This window comes from Podarcis gaigeae, assembly GCF_964106915.1.
Source record: "Podarcis gaigeae genome assembly, chromosome: 1".
NCBI classification, from domain to species: domain Eukaryota; kingdom Metazoa; phylum Chordata; class Lepidosauria; order Squamata; family Lacertidae; genus Podarcis; species Podarcis gaigeae.
This window is the reverse complement of record NC_139678.1, coordinates 29,675,065-29,695,853: the sequence shown is the minus strand read 5'-3', so window position 1 is coordinate 29,695,853 and position 20,789 is coordinate 29,675,065. Positions and strand designations below refer to the sequence as shown.

General features: G+C 43.8%; 2 protein-coding genes across 4 annotated transcripts in view; one reads left to right on the top strand and one right to left on the bottom strand.

Annotated features, from left to right (window-relative positions):
• The window catches only part of SAMD15 (sterile alpha motif domain containing 15), a gene marked incomplete at its 5' end in the record, with an annotated part of 32,728 nt that extends 15,785 nt beyond the window's left edge, over window positions 1-16,943 (top strand). The window contains 2 exons of one of the 2 annotated variants that reach the window (XR_014563671.1): window positions 10,381-10,593; window positions 16,762-16,943. Coding sequence is in view for 1 of the 2 variants with exons in the window: in XM_083737608.1 (XP_083593734.1) it covers window positions 4,472-4,477 (6 nt within the window). Of the gene's footprint in view, window positions 1-4,471; window positions 5,219-10,380; window positions 10,594-16,761 lie in introns of those variants that run through there. The other variant, XM_083737608.1, reaches the window with a different exon arrangement.
• VIPAS39 (VPS33B interacting protein, apical-basolateral polarity regulator, spe-39 homolog) lies at window positions 1,533-20,223 on the bottom strand. Of its 2 annotated transcripts, none has more exons than XM_083735723.1 (20): window positions 19,666-20,223; window positions 17,914-18,006; window positions 16,753-16,849; window positions 15,921-16,064; window positions 15,365-15,403; window positions 14,768-14,832; window positions 13,678-13,734; window positions 12,329-12,421; window positions 11,399-11,432; window positions 10,425-10,527; window positions 10,028-10,055; window positions 9,567-9,640; window positions 8,838-8,913; window positions 7,655-7,789; window positions 6,849-6,890; window positions 6,420-6,509; window positions 5,764-5,850; window positions 5,225-5,314; window positions 3,862-3,966; window positions 1,533-2,295 (listed from the first exon to the last, which is right to left on the bottom strand). In XM_083735723.1, exons 2-20 carry the CDS (start codon window positions 18,004-18,006, stop codon window positions 2,275-2,277), a joined length of 1,473 nt encoding a protein of 490 aa, XP_083591849.1. In that variant the 5' UTR covers window positions 19,666-20,223; the 3' UTR covers window positions 1,533-2,274. The 2 variants fall into 2 exon arrangements, with proteins under 2 accessions (XP_083591849.1, XP_083591848.1); XM_083735722.1 differs by having other exon boundaries at window positions 19,566-20,144.
• Between the last annotated feature and the right edge of the window lie 566 nt (window positions 20,224-20,789).

The following is a 20,789-nucleotide window of genomic DNA, read 5'->3' as shown; positions in this document are numbered from 1 at the left end:
GCCTGGAGAGTGAGAGGGGTCAGTGTGCACTGACCCCTCTCGCTCTCCAGGCTTCAGTGAAAGCAACACAAAGCCTCCTGAGCACGGAGGGAGCGCTCCCTCTGTGCTTCGGAGGCTTTGCGTTGCTATTGCTGAAGCCAAGGAGCCTGCATTCGCTCCATAGGATGCACACACATTTCCCCTTAATTTTTGGAGGGGAAAAAGTGTGTCCTATAGAGCGAAAAATACGGTACTTCTCAACCTTGGATCCCCAGATGTTCTTGCACTGCAACTTCCATAAACACTGACCACTGGCCCTGATGGCTAGGAATGATGGGAACTGTAGTCCCACAACACCTGGGGACCCAAGGTCGAGAAAGGCTGCTCTAAAGGAACATCTGAGAATAGTCAGTGTTAAAGCTTGCTTTTCTAGTGGTTAGATGGGAGTTTGAATCATCTCTCCCACTGCCAAGTTCAACAGCTTACTGCTTTGTGTGGCCTGGCAGGAATATGCAAACAGGATGTACAAGGGTGGTAGAGCAGTTCGTTTCCATGAAGAAAGTCTCTAGTTAGAGTCCCTGGCTTCTCCAGGTAAGGCTAGGAAAGACTCTCTCTCTGAAAGCATGGAGAACTGCTGCCAGTTAAGTGTAGGTAATACTGAGCTACAGTATATGGACCATTGGTCTGACTCAGGATAAAGCAGTTTCCAATACATGTGCAAGTGAATTCTTGAGTCCAGAGTGAATCAACATCACTATACTGAAATGCCTGAGGCATCATAGAGTTGGAAGAGACCCTGAGGGCAATCTAGTCCAGCCCCTGCAATGCAGGAATCTCAACACCCATCACCTTATCCCATATGTGCCCACTCGACTGCTTTGATTGGTGGACTGGCACTACAGGTGCCCACATACTCATTCTGCATTTGTAAAAACTTGATCCTTTAATGCGACAGTGCCTATACTTTGGAACTCCCTATTGAGATCAAGCAGGCATCTTCACTGCACTCTTTAGACAATTATGCACACTAGAGGTTATTGCTCGCTTGTTACTATGTTAGGCATTTTTTGTGTTCTTAAACCACCCTGTGATCCTTGGATGAAGGGCCATATAGGAATTTAATACATATAGGGCCATATAGGAATTTAATACATATAGGGCCATATAGGAATTTAATACATATAGGGCCATATAGGAATTTAATACATAACAATAATAATAAAACAACACCCAGATGCTTATAAAGTTGAGGTAATATTAATGTATTTTAGTATTTAAACTTTTGTATGTTTTGTAATTGGGTTTTTCTTGATTTTTCTGTTTTATATTTTGTAGGTTTTTTAAAAAAACAATTGAATGGTTTAATATAAATAAAAGTATGTATGTATGTCCTCTCACTGAAGAGTCACAGTGGACAAAAATGCTTTAGAGTCCCTAGATAATAATTTCCCATTTTACTTATAATCCCTTGAGGGTACAACCCCAAGATAACCCCAGCTGGCTATTCTACTTTTGCAAGATAAAAAAGCAAGAAAATACATTGCAGTCACACAGAGGGAGGCAAAGCTTTATTTACAGGAATGGAAAAAATGAAGGAGAAAGAGGGCAGAAGAGAAAGGGATCCAGGCCTGTGGTACATTTTATGAAATAAGTACCAAAGAACAAGTAGTCTTATTAGCCCTTGCTGAGGGAAAATGCAACCATTGTCCAAGAAGCATATTAGTCAGTCTCCAACTAGAATTGGTTTTATGTTCTCCTTGGCCTAAAGGCAAGTGGTTATTATACAATGATCTAGGGAGAAGAACACGGGTGGGGTTAGATCGCCTTGAAGAATCTCTATACAGCCCTTCCTCAGTTAAATAAAAGTCCCAATTATCTTGAGTTTCAATCCTATCAAAGCAGTCACTGTCCCGCACTTTGGACCTGGATAAAATGAAAGGACTGGAAACAATTCTATAAATAACAATTTCACAGGGAGCCATCCTTCCTGACTCAGATGAACAGATAGTCTGCAAGAAGTGTTTGGGTGCCAGTTTCTTGATCACATTTACTTTTCTCATTTATGCAATCATGTGCTATTCATCATATGGTCAAGTTGAAAAGAGAGTGCTGGATTTCAGCTTTTTAGCTTTGGTTCTGTTGGCTGAACATCTCCTTTGGGTTCTGTCCCAGGATCCAAAAGCAGAGCCAGCTACAATCTGGGCAGTGGATTAAAACCAATGCAGAGCTATGTTTGGCAGATTGCCTTCATTGTTCCAGTAAAATCAGGCTTCTTCCATGATGAGTGAGCAGCTCTCAATTCTTCCATCGGATTTGCTGAAAGAGAAACAGAATGAGATATGGCTAGTTTCAAATATCATCACACCTCCCGGCTGTCTGGACAACAGCCAGTGAACCTACACCTGTCAAAACAGATGGGGAGAGGACTCCATACTCAGTTTGTGAGAAAACAGTGGGAGTAAAATTATATATTTTAATCTTTTAACCAAAATAGAGATATTCGACTTTACTTTCAGTGCAGCTAAGTGACAATCCGGTAGAAACAGAAGAGCAAAATGAAAGCCAGCAATCTTGGGTTAATGCTTGAAATGGATTAATAAAAAACCCACGTTAGAAGCCCTGTTTCACACAAGCTTATAGGACATATAGGAAAGCAAACAACAAGCAATTAACTTGCACAAATCATCTCCTTTAAGTGGAAGGTAAGTTTTACTGCCATCTGTATCATTAAAGGGGATTAAGTCTTTAAGCTTCCGATTTAGGAGAAGGATTTTGTACACAGAAATCATGTCCTGAATTTTCTTGGGTTCTAGCTGTATACTGTTACAAGTCACAACTACATTGTAAATTGGAAATGAAATTGAATCTGAAAGGTAGAATTGGATTTCTGGAGGCAGCAGGGGAAAAGATGCAAGCTAACAGTTGACTCTCAAAAGCAACTGCCTGGCATGATAAAGGAACACAGATACAGTGCTACCTTGGGTTACATACGCTTCAGGTTACAGACACTTCCGATTACAGACTCCGCTAACCCAGAAATAGTACCTTGATTTAAGAACTTTACTTCAGGATGAGAACAGAAATCATGCTCCGGCGGCGCAGCAGCAGAAGGAGGCCCCATTAGCTAAAGTGGTGCTTCAGGTTAAGAACAGTTTCAGGTTATGAACGGACCTCCAGAACGAATTAAGTACTTAACCCGAGGTACCACTGTACTTGGCTTTTGTTTTGTTTTGCCCCAATATAAAAGTCATACCACTATCTCACAAGAGTCCCCCTTACAAAAAAAAAAGTTGGCATGTGGTATGAGTTTGATGATGTCTACCACTCATGAGAAAATGAAAGGATAAAGCTGTGACAAGAGCCAACAGTAGGATCATTAAACAGTTATCAACTGCTCTTTGCAACATCACTTCTGCTTGCCCTTATTGCTCCACCCCACTTTCTGCAACTAAATCAAAGCTGACACCTGGAAAAAACCGGAATGAGAGCAAACCAGGGCCGTCTTTACCTGGCGGCACAAGGGATGCAGTGCACCCGGGCGCCAAATTCTGGGGGGCGGCCACCGCTGAAGCCCTTAACCGCGACCCCCGGGTGATTGCAGTTGATGGGTCATTTCCATTCTTTTGCAGAAGAGCAGCAGAATCAACATATCTGGCGGTGCCCCCTAGTGGTGTCTTTTATTTTTGCATGATTGCAAAAATGGAAAGATGGAGTTATTGTTATCGCTTTTTATGAGTTATGAGCTGCCCCTCTATAAAAAGCTCAACAACCTTGACCTGCCCCCCCCAAAATGGGGGTGCTGGGCGGATTTTTGCACCCCTGCACTACATATGCTATAGACGGCTCTGGAGCAAACTGTGTGAATGAGTTGTTCTTTCTTACCGGGTTGCTGAGGATGCTATCAATCTTCTCCTCTGCTGGAGAACCCCGATCAACTTTACATCTGTACGCCATCAACTGGAGACGATCCTTCAAGTCTTTGTAGGTCTAGTTAAAAAGCAAAAGCCAGCTAAGGTACACGGCAACCCTCTATCTCATAGTGATAGAGCATAGTTGGCCTTCTCAGTGCCTGCACTCTGGAACTCCCTCCCAGGAGACACTGACTTTGGCCTATCATTAATGGCATTCCACCATCAAATGAAGGCATTCCTTTTAGAAGGACAGCTTTTGAAGCTTAGGCATCTTAAGCATTTTAACTCTGCTGGAAACTCTTACTAATAGAATTGGGTTTTGGTGGAAGAATGTGGTTTTTACTCCAATGTTTTTAGCCTTGCTGTCATCTTTATTATTTTGCTTTTGTACTATAATGTTCTTTTAATTTTCTGTTGTCTGCTAGCTGCCCTGGACTCTGCTTGAAGAAAGTTGAATAGATATGCTTTAAGTAAATAAGCTACCTGTGTGGAACCAAATGGTGAAAGGCATGTAAATGTCATCTTGAATTAATTGGTATGAGTTGCTCCATATCACATATGCGCATGTGCTTACTTTACAGCCTTAGCTTTTGGCATAACTGGGAGAGGGGAAGCTGTTACCCAGGCCCACTGGTTGCCTGCCAGCTATTCTCTTATCTGAGAGATGGGTGAGTGTTGGGAATGGGCCTCTAAGGCAGGGGTGGGTTACATGGACTATTGCTGTCAGCTTATGTAGCTTGTTTTTTGTATAAGTAACACTTAGAATATTAAACCCCCATGGATAAAGCCATGGTGCTTGCTACTTCAGCATCCATTCTGAGGTGAAGCAAGGAAGCCAGCATTGTATTGTTTTATTTGAGTCTTTTGATGTATCTCTCCATAATAAAGCACTAGAACTGATCACTCAGGTGTTCTGGGCATCTTTCTTTGGAATCCCTGCAACTGGGTCCTTAGGGGTATCAGTAAATCTTTCACGATGGTCTATATCTGGATCCTTGGGACAGAGCACTGCCCCAGTGGAAGAATCAGTGCTTTCACTTCAACCTTTTTGGAAAGGAAGCAGTTCTTATCCTCTGGGGAAGAAATGTTGCTCAGGGGTAGAGCAGCTGCCTTGTATAAAAGAGTTTCAACGCCTGGCATCTCCAGGTAGGGCTGGGAATGTCCTCTGTCTGAAACCCTGGAGAGCTGCTGCCACTCAGTGTAGACAGCACTGAGATAGATGGACTAATGGTTTGACTCTGTATAAAGGCAGCGTCCTATGTCCAAGGACAGACTTCCCAGAAGCGTCAGGAACAAGAGCCGCCTCCTCCCCACCACACACAGCAAGGACTCACATCTATAACAACGTCATGGCACTTGTATTTCATTGCAAGGTTCAACTTAGTCTCAACATCTTCTACCAGGCGCACGTACTCCTGTAAGACCTGCATCAGAAAGACAGGAAGCATCAACAGAGCAGAGCTACCCAAAACTTCTCTTCTCCATCTCCCAAGTTTATCTGTAAACCACATTTCTCTGCACCTGCCTTCCTCCATCAAAAGCAGTTGCTTTTGCTTAAATTTATTCTTGTTTATATTTCTGGATATAAAAAAAATTATAATGCAAAAGGCACATGGTCAAGCCAGCAACCCCATGCTCCATATGTCAAACAAAGATAAATTAACTCAAAGATAGATTTGATCGAGAAAACCATCATGGAGTAGGAAAACCAAGCACAGCCAGAGGGGCTTGTCCCTTCCAACATCTTATGCACAACCAAATGAAGATGAATATACTTGTGGCAGACATGAGGAAATTGCACTGTAGAGTTAGAAGTCTCTAACTTCAGAGGCAGGATACTGGTATGCTGAAACAGGGCAAGTCATTCACTTACTTGTACTGGGGCATTGTTCCGTTGCAAGATCTCCACTACCCGATGAAAACCAATAGGCGCTTTCTTTTTAGTGTAGCCCAACCAGTTCTGAAATCACAATACGAAAATCACATAAAATTAGATCTTGTGACAAAAGCAACCCAGAGATTCCAGGATGGGAAATGCAGCAAAAAAACCTCTTAACAGCAAGCAAAGGATGTTTAAGACAGCTCCTCCTCTGTCTGCATGCCCCTCCTTATACACTCAAATGGCAAAAGCATCCTTCCTTTGGCTTGAGGATGCTGCTCTTTTCCAATGGAGGTTGACTGCAGAATTTATGAACAGCCTCCCACATCTATCACTGTATTCAGTGGGCTATTTCAATCCTCAGTCTGTGCCAGATCCTCAAAAGGAAAGAGTGAAAGAGGCATGAAACAAGCATCTACTGATGGATGAGATGATCTCTAATGTATTACAGGAGGGCAGGTATCTTAAAGCAGAGGTGGCAAGTATATAGACTGGGCTCTGTTGGCATATCCCGGGTGATTTGTATAGTCCAACAACATCTGGGATGGTTGCATCCTTGCTTTGTGTTAAGCAGAATGACTCATTGATACTCGTGAGCCGATGAAGACCCAATATTTGGCCCAGGCTTTGAGAAAACCACCCTGACTCACCTTGGTGGTGAACAAAGCATCTACATCATGCCAAGCCCGGAGTTTGGCACGAGCAGCCAGGGCTGTCAGCACATACTGTTTGTCTGGGATCTAGAAGGCAGAAACATTGAAATGTTAGAACAGGGATTGACAGCAGGTAGGGTTGTGAGCTCCTGGTTGGCACCAATCAATTCCTAAGGTACAACCCAGCAAGCAGACCGAGTGCAGCAATATCTGGAAGGCACAATGCCAAACTGAAGTGCTAAAGGCCAATGCAATGAACGTTGCTATACTGAGCTGCTGTGGCTAGACTTGGTCATCTGTTGTAGGACTTAATTCCTTCATCCCAAAGCACACCTTTGCCTTATTTCCACTGTGCACATTTCTAATAGATAGTGTTGCCCTCTCCTAGAATGCACAGATATTATACTCAGCAGACAGCTCCCTTACCTTGAAGGTTTTCTTCAAGTTTGCTGGACTACTGAATGTTCCCTGGAAAGAAGAGACATGGCAAATTTAACAAAGGAGAGGGGATAGTGATGACCCATCCTAGTTGGTAGCTCAACTATTCTGTAATATTCTATTCTATAAATGGCAGGCAATTTATAGAAAACTGGTGATATTCTGATCACCTCTTTCTCACGACCAAGTCTGAGTCTTGCACTCTATACTCTCTAAAATCTAGACTCCTTTAGCTCTGCCACAACAAATCAAGAACTGACTTAAAGTCTATAATGCCAGAAAATTTATTTTAGCATTTTCACATCTAATCCATCTATCCATCTTTACACACATTTGCAAACACAAAAAATAACTGTACATTGTACCTTTCCTTTCAGTAAATTATTATTTTAAAAACCCAATGCTCATTTGTTAGCTAACCTCTAGCTAGCCACTCTTTTTATGATGATGATGATGCTACTTTTCGAATATGATGTTCCAAACCTTTAACAACCACTGCATTACTAATGGTGCATTACTTTCTTCCAGTTATAGCTAATATTTATTATAATGGGAACTGGTTGAACCAAGTACGTAAGATAGGAAGAAGTCTTCCATACAGTATCCCTATACCCAGCCCAGCTATTCACTTCTCGGAAATCCTGTAATACTTGAACAGCATATTGCCAGTTTGGAAGCAACAGGCTACTTTGGTTGGCCAGGCCACGTGAGTCAAATCTTGCTCCCCCTTTTCTTCGGCATGGCATGAGGCTTCAGTAACTAATACAGAGGACCCGCATTTTTGTTACCCTAACCTCAGTCTCCGTGTAGTGATAGAAGCAGGAGTAGAAAAGCGTGGTGACCAGTGGCATGTTTAGGATGGAGGCCTTTCGAGGGTACTTCCGAAATATCTCCGTCTGCCCAGCTGACTCTAAATGCTTGTCATTTTGCTGGGGGGGAGGGGGGGAGGAGAGACCAGAAAAACATGCTGCATGAAAAACAAGGATAATTACAAGGTAATATAATAGGGCCAAGGATTACCAGTTTTAAATCTCAGCTCAAATCATGAGGCATACTGAGGCAGAAATCCTACAAGCATTTACTCAGAAATAAGGCCCACTACAGGTAGTGGGGCTCATTCCCAGGTGAGTGGACAGTAGGCTGCACTCTTAGTCATCTTAGTCCAGCCATTGTCTTTCAGCTCAAGCTACCTCACAGGGTTGTTGTGCAGGAGGGAAAAGGGAAACTTCTTGCATGTCATCCTGAGCACCTTGGAGGAAAGGTGGAATGCAAGTCGTAATATTTGTTAAAATTTGTATCCTGCCTTTCCAGCAAATGGCGCTCAAGGCAGCTAACAAGAAGACACAAATTAAAACACAAAAATGCAGCGGTAAAGACAGGTAAAACACGACAATAAAAATGATAAACATAGTTAAAACAATTTCAGCAAACTGACAACAGCCATACCAGCCACCATATGCCCGAAGCTTGTCTAAAAATGCCTGCCAGTGGAAGGTTACCAGAGACAGAGCCACTGTATGATTTTATCCACTGCATGCTTTTTGTAATCTTTATGAATACCACTTAGAAACTTTGTGGTTAAGTGGTATAAAAATAGCTTAAATAAAATAAAAATAATTAAAAAGACGGGCTTCACATGGCATATTACTTATTATTAATAACAGTAGGAGTTTCAGGTTGCTTCTTTCAAGCAAGACTAGTAATCTTTTACAGCCAAGCCTTATAAATCAGTGCAGGGCTGTAAGTTATCAGGATGACCTGAAGGCCAAACAGTCTCTCAGCATCTATCATGATGGATTGGCTACGGCAAGGAAGCCATCCTACATCCCAGGTGTGACTTGCATGATTAAGCCAAGCCCCTAGCAATTTTCCCTCTTTCAATCCAAGTAGGAAGCTTTGGTATTACAACAAACAGATCAGAGTCAGGAGGGAGAATTCCCAGTCACATGTGCCCAAAGGCGGAGCAAGAGACCTTACCTCAATGATGATCTGCCTCTCCAGGAGTGTATAATGGTCTTGAACATGAGCAGCATCTTCCAATGAAAATGGCAACCTAAATTGGAGATGAGTTTCTCTTTAGTTTTGGATTTCTCCCTTTATATATAGGCTTGCTGATTTTGTCCATCCTTAGTTCCAATTGGGTTGTTGTGCATGACAATGTTGAAGCATATATTATGAACTACGTTGGTGGTTATTTTTGGAGCTCCCTGCCCACCCTAAAAATGAGCTGCTTTCAATTTCTGGCCTACTGGGAAATGCCAGGGATTGGCCCTAAGATCTTTAACAGGATTGGGGGAACTCTGGCCCTCCCAATGTTGCTGGACAACAGCTGGCATCATCCTTGACCACTGGTCCCATTTACTGGGGCTGATGGAAGTTAAAGAGTCCAACAACAACTGGAAGCCACAGGTTCCCCAATCCTACTTTAGTCTGTCCTGAACCTACCACTGTTCAGCTTCACTGGATGATCCTGGGTTCTAGTACTAGGAGAGAGGGAGAAAAATGTCTCTCTATTCATTTCTCCACATCTAACGTCATGCAGAAATTTTTCTATTTTTTTCTAAATTTTAAAGCTTTTCTTCATTGCTCTTCCCCTTCCTGGTTTGTGGGAACAGTAAGGCCATTCTGCTTACTGGCAATCACCTCACGTCTAGGGCTCAAACTCATTTCATCCTATAAAAACTAATGTCTGCATAACCTACTTACCCAACGCAACCTTTCAGAAACTCCTTTCGTTTCTCCACATCCTGGATCATCAGGTGCTCACGGTACTGTGTCAACTGGAGAAGGCAGGAACAGACACACACAGCAGGTTCAAGAAGGGTTGACTTAAACTAGTGGGATGTGCAGAGTAAATATATACTGAATGGATACAGGGGTGGCCTGTCCCGTTTCGTCAACTGAGGTGCAATGGGAAGGTGTTGCTGCCTCCCTGCAGCTGAAGCCTTGCTTCCTGGGGTTATGTGGCTGTGGCTTCTGGCAAGATCCCACCAGAAGCCATCCTGCAACCCTGGCAGCAGCAGGAATGCTTGTGGCGGTGCCACCCTATGGGATTCTGCCACCTGAGGCAGCTGCTTCAGTCTGCTGGGGCTGGCCCTGAGTGGATGTCTCTGGACATCTTTGTTTCCTACAAATAAGAAGTGAGCCAGGGCATGATGGATACTCACTGCAACCTCCTCTGTCCTGTCCAGGAACCTGCAGGGGAAAAACAAGCATCAGTCCTGCTGAGCACTAAGAATGGGCAAATCTCTCCATTTCAGTTTCTCATTCTTCCATTCCTAAAATTCACTTCCCCAGATTTTCACATTAGTTTGTGATTTTTTTTAAGTCCTCATGAAAATTCATCAGCATTTGACTGTGAATTTCTGCTAATATACAAATTTTCTATTTTTGCCCAAAGATACATATTCTCGCAAAACAACTGAATATAAAGCATCATTGTATCTTATTTTCACTGATATAAGAGTTTTTACGTACATTTGACTCTAGCATATGCATTCTTATACATATTACTTGGCAGGAAAACTGCCCTGCCAAACAAGAATTGCTCCAGTGGGATCTTACCTCAGCAGGTCCAGGAGGAGTTTTTGGTCCCCTGTTTCCTTGAGAAAGTGTATTAAATGGCGCAAGGCCACCTGCCGCAGCTCCAGCTCTCTGAACAGGATTTCTGGATGAACAGACAAGAAGTGCTTGACTGGCCTGGTCAGGAGTGAATCATTCTCATTCACATCAGGTACTAGCAGGAAGATGGCACAGCACTTTATTTTATCTTAATAGATTTCATTTCCAATAATAAAGATGGCTAATGGTCTGGGATACACACAATTGTCATTATATGTTTGTCAGCAGAGGTGAAAGCCTAAACTGGATTAATCAAGTTATTGATTTTGGGCACTGAATCCAAATGTCAGTGCTAATCGGTCACCTGAGGCAGCCTTTTGTCAACTCAGTGGCTGACTTCGACCCCAAATGTCTGTGTCAAGGTACCATTTCCATGGTGAATAAATTGCATTTTCCCACCATCCAAAAGGCAAAATATTGCCACAGAGGAAGTGCAGCTCCTTCTCCATCCGCCACTCCCTCCCAATACGTCAGCTGCAATAATGATGTCTAGAACAGGCTTCCTCATCCTTGGCCCTCCAGCTGTTTTGAGACTACAATTCCTACCATCCCTGACCACTGGTTCTGCTAGCTGGAGATCATGGGAGTTGTAGGCCAAAAGCATCTGGAGGGCCGAGGCTGAGGAAGCCTGGTCTAGAATGTGATGCACAAATGGTACTCATCAGATCTCTGAGTGACAACAATTCTCATCCCCCAATCGCTCTATGCTTAGCAAAGTGCAGCTATAGTCAACCTCTGCAGCAAGGCTGTTCCCCTCCCACTCCAAGTAAAGCTATTCCCTTCTAGTTGTTGGCACTAAAATTATGATGAACACAAAAGCTGTGATAAGGAGGCTATATATCTTAATGGTCTGGAAAGGCAGCCAATCTGCCCTGGCCCCCTGCCACTGGGTCTAGCCACTTTTCAGGCACACATACCTTTCTTCAAGGTTCTCTTCAGAAATATTAGGATCTGAAAGAAAATGGACAACAAGGTGCTTATTTTCTGCCACAATCCTGAGGCATAACTGGAAATGGTTGCTTAGGAAGCAGATGCAACAGCTGGAAGTCTCTCTGGTGCTGGCTGTACTTTATACTAATCTGCTTATATTTAAGTAGTAGGGTAGTTGCCTTTGGGGAAATGGAGCACGAGATAGGTGTCAATGAAATATGCCTTTCATTCTAATGGTGTCAGGAAAACAACTTCACAAAGACTGACAAACTTACAAATAAAAAATGGTTTCTAGGCATGTAACAAAGATTTGGCATTTTTAGGAAATGCTACAATATCTCAGGTAGGTTTTTGTGGATGGTGGTTAGATCAAGTAAGATTCACTAAAATTCACATATAATCATCAAATTGTAGAGTTGGAAGGGACCCAGGGGGTCACCTACTCCTGCAATGCAGGAATTCAAATAGATTCACAAAAAACAAGTTTTGATTTGTCCCATCTCATTAACCTAACTGGGAGGTCACATATAGTGGAACCTTGTACATGAAAAAGCACACTTGTGTTTTTCTGCTGCGATAGAAACCTAAACATTTACACGGCATCTGGGACATTTGAGGGAAAATATTCAAAGGGCTTCATAAGGTTCATTTATACCTCATATCCTTGGAGGCAAGGGAAGTGGAGAAAATGCCTCGTCTCCTAAAATGCAACCTAATATTTCCAATGATCAACGAAACCAGTATCTAAAACTCAATTCCATTTAATTAAAACCAATATATGAAAATTTATTGTAAACCCCCCCCCCCACATTCAGATGCAAATGGCCACAGAACCAGAAGTTAATGGGATCATAAGAGGCTGTAGATATGTATCCCCCATCCTGTTCTGCCCTACATTGTAAGATCACAGCACTTACGGCTGTAATGACATTCCCATCATGCACTGCAACAGCTTCATCCAGTAGCTGCAGCTTTTCCTGTAAGGAGTGAAACCTCTCCAGTGAGCAGATCTAGAACGGAATGACAATAATGGAAGGATTAGAGAGGAACCTGGATTATCTGAGTGGAGGCCTGCTTCAGACAGGCAACAACACTGGTGGCTCATCATAAAACTCCTCAGAGCTGCACTTGGTTAATCATTTGTATGTGTCATTTGTTCTCCATGCAGTTCAGGAGCCAAGACACACCAATGGAAGCCTTTGTTGCCAGAGTGGTAGTCTTGGCACAACTAAAATTATTCTGAGCTACCAAGACAAACAGCTTATCATGTGCTTCTATGTCCATGAATTTGCAATGTGAGCAGATGCACACAGGGATGTAGTCCTTATTGGGGCTTTGTACAACAGGAATCCTCTTTCAGAAAAAGAATTTTGGTCATTCTATCCCAACTGCAGGCCTTAGATCATTATGCAAAGTCTTTGTTAGGAACCCACTGTTTAAATCAGGGCTTGTCAACCTGGTCCCTACTGCCCACTAGTGGGCGTTTCAGGATTCTAGGTGGGCGGTAGGGGGTTCTACGGCGCAAGCTGAATCCTCCTTCCATCGAGCACTGGTTGGTGGTAAGGAAATTTAACCAGCAAGAAAGATGCATTAGTGGGCGGTAGGTATAAAAAGGTTGACTACCCCTGGCCTAAATCTACAGAGCTGATAAACTAAGCAGAAACTGATGAGCTGGAGGTTGCCTTTATAGCCACTGAGGACTTTCCTTTCTTATACTCCCATTTTCTCATCCCGATCTCTAAGACGAAAATGGAACAAAGAATTCACTTTCTAAAGGTTACAGAAAGGTTTCCTAAACACAGATGTTGTGTGGCATATCAGCTCATCGCCAGTTCTAAAGCAGCCAGGAGCAGCTTGTGTTTTACCTCTATCTTCACCAAAAATAACTTATTTCCCCTTTGATCTACCAATAGAAAGCATCAAGAGCCCTGCACCAGATCTATGGATGCTTTCTCAGGATACCTGCTCCAAAGCTGTCAATGAAATAACATATTCTTCCTTGCCATTTGGGACATGCTTCAATTGTGGAGCAGAGTCTGCTACCTCTGGTATAATCCCCTGGCATTCCTGACATTTGCAGGACCTCAACTCCTCCTTTTCAGACAGGGAAATTACAGGGCTGTTCCTTACAGAGAACTCTGAAAAGCCACCAACAGCCGCATCTCCAGTGTTGACATGCATGAGCAGAAGAAATGGATATGCATGGGAGGCACCACCCAAAAATTCAAAGGTTGGCACTTTCAGAAGCAGGGAAGAAGAGTCTCACCTTGCCTCTCTGCAGCCGTCTTACTGTGTCTTTAGGGCTCCAGTCACTGCTGTAATCCTGAAATGTAACAAAACCAAACCATGATGTCTTTAACACTCAAAATATTTTGAGAGGCACAGATTCGGACAAACTCCTTCGTCTTAAAGGTATGATTGAGATACCCCAACAGTGGGGTGCGAGAAGTAACACTGCTTGCATACCATCAAATGACTCATAGTTGATTCATTTGCAACTAATATTGCATGCAAAAGCACCCAAGACAGGTCTGGAACACAGCACAATAAAAGCAGCCACAGCCTGTGAGGACAGCTTTGTGGGAGGGATGACATATTTAAGATGTTTTGCAAGTAAAGGACTGCAAGCCTGCGAGCGGTGCATATGGTGCATATGGTCTGCCACGCGTTAGGATTGGCTGAAAATTGAATGTGTATCGTGCCAGGCTATGCCGCTGGTCACTGACAGTGAAAGAAAGTTGAAGAGCTGCATGGTCCCTGGGTATGGTCTGAAGGCCCCATGAGGCTACCACCTTGCAGAAGCTAAGAAGGTTTGGGTCTGATCAGTGTAGAGTCTGCCTGGAAACCACATGTAAGCCACCCTGGGTTCCAGGCTGGATGAAAGGCAGAATATAAATGTATAAAAAATAAAGGTTGAGGCCAACATGTTCAGTGAGATTTGCTACCAATTATTTAAAGGGACAAAATTAATACATTGTTATGATAGCAGTTTCCAGAAAAGGGACAACGCAGGAGCATAGTTCTCCACTTTCCTTTTCCACCCACTAGAGAGAATCTCCTTGCTTATTAAAGGTAGAGAGCGTCTAAGACAGCAATTCTGTGAACAGGTACCTGGGGGCAAGTCCCACTTGAACAGAGTGGAACACGCACAGGATTGTGCTGTAAACCTCCTGAAATCATCCAAGTATGTTCAATGAAGCTTACACTCAAATAAGCACGCACAGCATCACAGCCCTAGTCTCTGTGGAGTGAACATTCAGAGGACAGCCCTTGGAGAAGAAGAGGAGTGCTTGCAGCTTCAAACCCTTTTGCCCCTTAATGTTGTCCTTAATCCAGGCTTCCAAAAATATACCTACCTTGTAGTCTGCTTTTGGTCTGCGCAGTTCTGGGGCGTAACTTTTAAATCCTGTGTCTGTAAGAGCTGAAGAGAGAACGACAGCATTTTTTTAAAAAAACCACACAATTTAGAGCCCTCCTTTCCATGTCACTTTGGTCCACTAAGTAGCTCAAAAACACTGCATTTGAAACAGAAGCACCATCAAAATTATGAAGTCACAATAAAACAGCATCAGTTACAACCAGAAGTTGTAAAAACATTAGAAAGAAAATCCTGGATGACTAAACCGCAACAAACACAACTTATCATCTTCTTTCTAAAAGCCAAAAGGGAGCAAGGAGTGCCAGCTTCAAGGGTACAGTTATATAATGATCTCTGAGGCTACTCTCTGTTAGCTACCTTCCCATATATTCTGTTTGGGAAGTAGGGCTCTGAATAGATATGGAAGTACTCTGATGGGAAGGGAAAGCCAGAAAGAAGCAGCTTGCAGTACTCAAGGAGAGAGATGGTCAGAATTTTAGCCAGGGAAATGGAGAAAGTGGAGTCAATTTCCACTGTGTTGTGCAAGGAGAGCTGACCATTCAAGCAATCTGGGGACAAAGATCTAGATTCTTACCATCTGAAAGTGACTGAAAGCTCCCATGTTTGTTTCTTCCTGAAAAGAAAGAGCAAGTAAGAAAGGCTAAGAAAGCTAGATTCATCATCTCACACTGAAAACCCATTACACATCTAGGAATACTGTGTCCAGTTCTGGAAGTCACAATTTAAGAAGGGTATTGACAAGCTGGATCATATGCAGAGGAAGGCGACCAAGATTATTAAGGGTCTCAACTCTGGTTGAGTTGGGTATGTTTAGCCTGGGATATGGTAGCCATCTTCAAGTATCTCAAGGGCTGTCACATGGAAGAAATAGGATAGGACCTGAACCAATGAATTCAAGTTACAAGAAAGGAGATTCCAACTAAATATCAGGAAGAACTTTCTGATGGTAAGAGCTGTTCAACAGTGCAATGGACTCCCTCGGCAGCTAGCGATCTCTCCTTCCTTGGATGGCCATCTGTCAGGGATGCTTTAGTTGGGATTCCTGCATTGCAGGGGGCTGGACTAGAAAACTTGCAGGGTACTTTCCAATTCTACAATTCTGTGATTCTAAGTCCCAGTAAAGGTCCTACCTTTGAAAAAGCTGCTCAGTGAGTAAGAAGAGGCTTGCTTGGGAAATGCTCCGTATGAAGAAGAGCCTCTTTGTCCACCCAAGTCTCTTCCCTCAGCAGTATTGTTGCTGCTGGAGGCGGTCTCCTTGATTGACCAGGAAATGCCTATGGGGAGAGAAAGAGCACAATCTGAGTAAATTCTCTAGCAAGCATAAGATGAGGCCTTTAAAATTCTAGAGCAGAGAAGGGTTATTGATTCTGGAATACATGATTTTGGGCCTAGCTCTCATGTTTTGCTTTTCTAAATCATCACCTCATATGAGACATTTAACTCTTAAACTACCCTTGATATTTAAAAAACTCTCTTTCTTGGAAAACATATGGAAAACAGAGGAAAATCAGAAATATTCAAAGCACAGACTACCTTCATGGGAAATTGATAGGGAAGCTCATAGGAATGATGAACTCAGGATTTGGGGTAAGTAGTGAAAAATGAGTGAAGGGAACAAGCCGAGTTTTCACAAAACACACCATGGTTTGGATTCCTGCCCCCCCCCAATGTACCATCAATCTACTTGTTTTTGAAAGAAGCAGTCATTTTACTCCCTGCATTTGTTTGTCAGAAACAGGGGTAGGGGGAATTCAAGCACACAATAGGCAAAATAAACAATTGTGGTAATGTATGAAACTATTAGACATTTTTCCTGCTCAACGTTAAGCATACTAAACCTCAGTAGGCCATATTTCCTAGTAGGTGTAGCTCTAATGAGATTTTTCTTGACAAAGGGCAGCAATAATCAAATTCAGATTCAAAGAATGGGTGATAGATGCAAAAACATTCTGCTCCACTTACTGCCCACAGGTTCCCCACTCCAGCTAAACTTCTCAAGATCATCGTCATCATCTACAATATCTCGGAGGCTGTTCACTGTTCGTTTCGACTCCTTCAGCTATGAACAAAACCAAAGTGAAAATGAAGGCAAGCCCTATTCCACCCAGATAAAGACTGTACACTTTCATGCTAAAGAACCGGTATCCCAAGAACAGATGTATTCTATGTTTGTGCACAAGCTGAATTTATTTATCCATCAAAATTTATATACCACTTACTCAACAAAAGATCTCTAAATAGTTTTAAAAATCTAAAATATTCATTTCAAAATATAGATAAAAGTGATATAGATACATGCCACCCACAAAAGTCAGACAAATCCTTATGTACCAGATGCAAATTGTGAAAGAACGTTACAAGCCAAGTTCACACCTCATTTAAAATAGTGCATATTTGCCCTGCAGCACTATTACATTGTTTTATTGGGTACCCATTTTTCAACTTTTATAAGACATTAAAATGGTTTGGCAGGTAACAATTTAGTAGCGGGAAAATAGATTTTTGAAAAAAAATGATGTGGAAAGAAAGGACTAAATATATCTGGAGTAAGGACTATTAGAGGCTATGATGTAGGGAAAAATGCTTTTGCATGATACCAAATTTCTGAACCTGCAGATGCAAGCTCACTTTCAAGCACATCTTCACAACCACAAGGGCTAGAAATGTGTTCTGCTAATGAATGAAGAATGAGGTGATCAGGAATCCCAGTTCTGTGCCACATATCTTGTGAAGTGCACACATTCAATCATACATGATGCTTCCTGCTCATATAAATACAGTGCACTCTCTGGATATGAACTTAATTCGTCCCAGGGTCCATACTTACCCTGAAAAGTCCGTATGCGGAGGCGCCGCTTCTGTGCATGCGGCGAAACCCGGAAGTATATACTTCTGGGTTTGCTGCGTCCGTAACTCAAAATTACGTTACCCAAAGGTAACGTAACCCGAGGTACCACTGTATAGCAATTCCTCAATTTTACTTTCTCAATACCTTCAATGGAAAGATATCCATCAATAATTTTAAGAAGACTACACTATATGCAGATTTCTGCTTCCCTTAACATTTCAGGCAAGGAGACACTGCATAGTGCATTCTCAGTTTGTTCTGACTAGGAACTGTACCTGAAAGAGCTCATCATCTTCATCATCAAACGTAAATGCTTTACACTTGGAACTGTGCCAGTATTCTTCCTCATCAACCTTTATTCTGTTCATCTGAAAATAAGACTTTTATTCTGTTCATCTGAAAATAAGACTTTTTTCTTTACTGCATATATATTACCTTTGGTTAATTAAGAAATAATCCCTGACCACCTCACTATCCATGACCCATATCTACATGCTTCCAGTTTCCACCCAGAGCACATCACATAATCCATTGTCTACAGCCAAGTCCTACAATACAACTGCATTTGTTCAAGCTCCTCAGAAAAAGACCCACACCGTAGTTCTTGTGTTTTGTTTTTTCAAAAATGCATTGATCATCAGGGAATATGCAAAATAAACTTAGGATGTAGCAAACAGATAAGGAAAACCAAAGACTGTGAAATGGTGGTACCAGCTCAATTATAGGCTTATTTTTTTTTAAAGTCTGGTTAAGTTCTCAGTGGCACCTTGCCTAGGAAGTGTCTTGAAAAGTGCTCCTCAGTTTGTGCTGCTAATTTTAAGTAAAGCAAAGCGGATTTACCAGCCATAGAAGTGTGGCCAAAACTGACATCAAGAGTAACCTCAGAGACACTACACTTGTTTTCTTGATGCCACAGTTTAATAATCCTGAATCAAATATTTGCATACAATAGCTCTAAATTCAAGGATGGCTAGAAATCAGTACAGCTTCAAGGTATAGCTGATCTATTTTTACTGGCTCACTCTGAAGCTTATTGTCTTTCACTGAGCAACTGATCGATCTGACCAATACGGCATGTTTCAAAACACACCACTCGAAATGACACAAGAGGCAATTCTACACCTGCTGCCAGAACAAATCTGCAAGCAAATCTGCATTTGTGATATTTGGCCTTAACTTCCCACCACTTAGTGGGAGAGAGTGGTGAATGGTGCCCATTGCAGCTGGCAAGGCAAAAGACAAGGAGGCCACGCCAAGATCAGTGTGAGGTAGAGCCATCCCATTCTACTTCCATCTCCTTCCTGCTCTTCCTTGCTCAGTTCTATGAGGAGGAGGAGGAAGAAGCTGACAGGAAGGGCCACTCCCTGGACTGAATATAAGCAAGAAAGCAGATAGGCAGGCAGCTGTATAAGGCCGGACTGATGCTGCTGGGGTACTGCCCCATTGGCACTGGGTGGACTAGCCTCCACAGATGGAGGGGGCAGTAGCCCCATCCTCCTCATAAGATTCAACTGTAACATGACTTTAAGAAACATGCAAGTCCATTCCACCCAACCTTTCTTTTCATTGCGTCTCCTCCATTACTTGCTTCTCTGCCTATATTAGACTACAATCTCATTAGAGAAAGAAAAAAAAGGTTAGAGAGAGGCGCCTATGCTAGAATGTAAGGCAGCAGCAGGCAACACGGGTGACCAGAGCCGTCCCACCCATGAAGCAAGATGAGGCGACTGCCTCAGGCGGCAGCGTCCCCAGGGGCGGAAGATCCCGATGTCCATCTTCATGACCCCGTATAAACAGCAGCAGCCAATATTGCTGGCGGGGGGTGGGGATGAGATAACCGGCTGGGACCTCTTCTGGCCAAGCCCAAGCGCCAGGAAGAGGCGAGGCAGAAAGCAGGAGCCCGGTGCATCTCCACCCGATGACTTGCCTCAGGACACGGTCTTGCGCCTCCTCGCTCAGAAAGCCCCACGCCAGAGGAAGCGCCGGGGACCCCGTTCCCGCGACGGAGGGAGAAGACAGCCGCCTACCCTCGGAGGAGCAGGGCCGCAAGGACGGGGAACCACGACCAGCCGGGCAGGGATCCGATCAGCACCACGCAGGTCCCCCGTCCATGCTCGGCGCGGGGCCCTGCGCCCTTCTGCGGGCCGTGTTCCTCGGCTCCTCAGGCAGGGAAAGAGAAAGGCGGTTGCTTTCGAAAAGCATCACGGGAGAGGTAGTTTTCCAGCGGCTTCCCCAGCCAGCGGTTTCGACTACAGAGCGCGGCGCGGCGGCGTTTCTCAAGCCGGCGCTTTACATCTGGGGAGGCTCGGGCTGCGCTTCCCAGGCTGTCCACAGCGCCGAGCCTCCCCCGCTCCACTTCTGTCACTACGGGTCATGGGCGGAGGCAAAACTCCTCCGTATACGCGCCGCTTCTTTTGAAAGGGGCTGTGCTGCTTCGTTAGGTTAGGAGTGAAAGGGCTCCAGCCCAGACAAGGGGCAAGGCAAGGAACCAGAAGCAGGGAGGAGCCACAGAGGTAAGGAAAGGTTAGAGTGGCGCGCAAATGTTGAGCCTACGCTCACAGCCCGGGCATTCATGAGCTTTGGACCGAACGCCTCAGCGCCGTGGCGGGAAACCTTTGCCCCACCCCCTCAGAGGTTTTGGACTGCAACTCCCATCAGCCCCAGCCAAGGATGACGGGATTTGTAGTCCAAAGAACCCCAGCGTTAGGGATGGATGCAGGCAGGTGGCGTCTCTCTGTCTCTTGGCATCTCCAAGGTGAAACACGCCAAGGAACGTCGACATGGCAGTGGGAGGCCAGTCCGAACCTGTGTCTCTCGAGGCCTCTCGAGGCCTTTACGTGCCTCACAGGCTGAGTTGCAGAGATTAAAACTAAGAGTTACACACCACCGCAGTCCTTCACTTCCGTGGTGAACTTCCTCCCTTTCAGTTAAAGGAAGCTGGATTTTCTCCAAAAATAGAGCGACACTTGCCAGCATAGCTGTCAACTTTTCCCTTTTCTTGCGAGGAATCCTATTCGGAATAAAGGAGTTTCCCTTAAAAAAAGGAAAACGTTGACAGCATAGGCGCCGACTCCATGGGGCCTGAGGGGGCCCGAGCCCCCTCAAAAATTCGTTTGGGGGGGCTCTGCCCCCCCAATAATTTAAGAAAATT

Excerpts from the sequence above, each read along its gene's own strand:
- VIPAS39 (XM_083735723.1), bottom strand. The coding sequence starts at position 18,006 with ATGAACAGAATAAAGGTTGATGAGGAAGAATACTGGCACAGTTCCAAG. Across the intron at positions 14,833-15,364 it reads CTTTCAGTCACTTTCAGATG|CTCTTACAGACACAGGATTT; the intron begins GTAAGAATCTAG and ends TTCTCTCTTCAG. Across the intron at positions 6,510-6,848 it reads ACTTGAAGAAAACCTTCAAG|ATCCCAGACAAACAGTATGT; the intron begins GTAAGGGAGCTG and ends TCTGCCTTCTAG.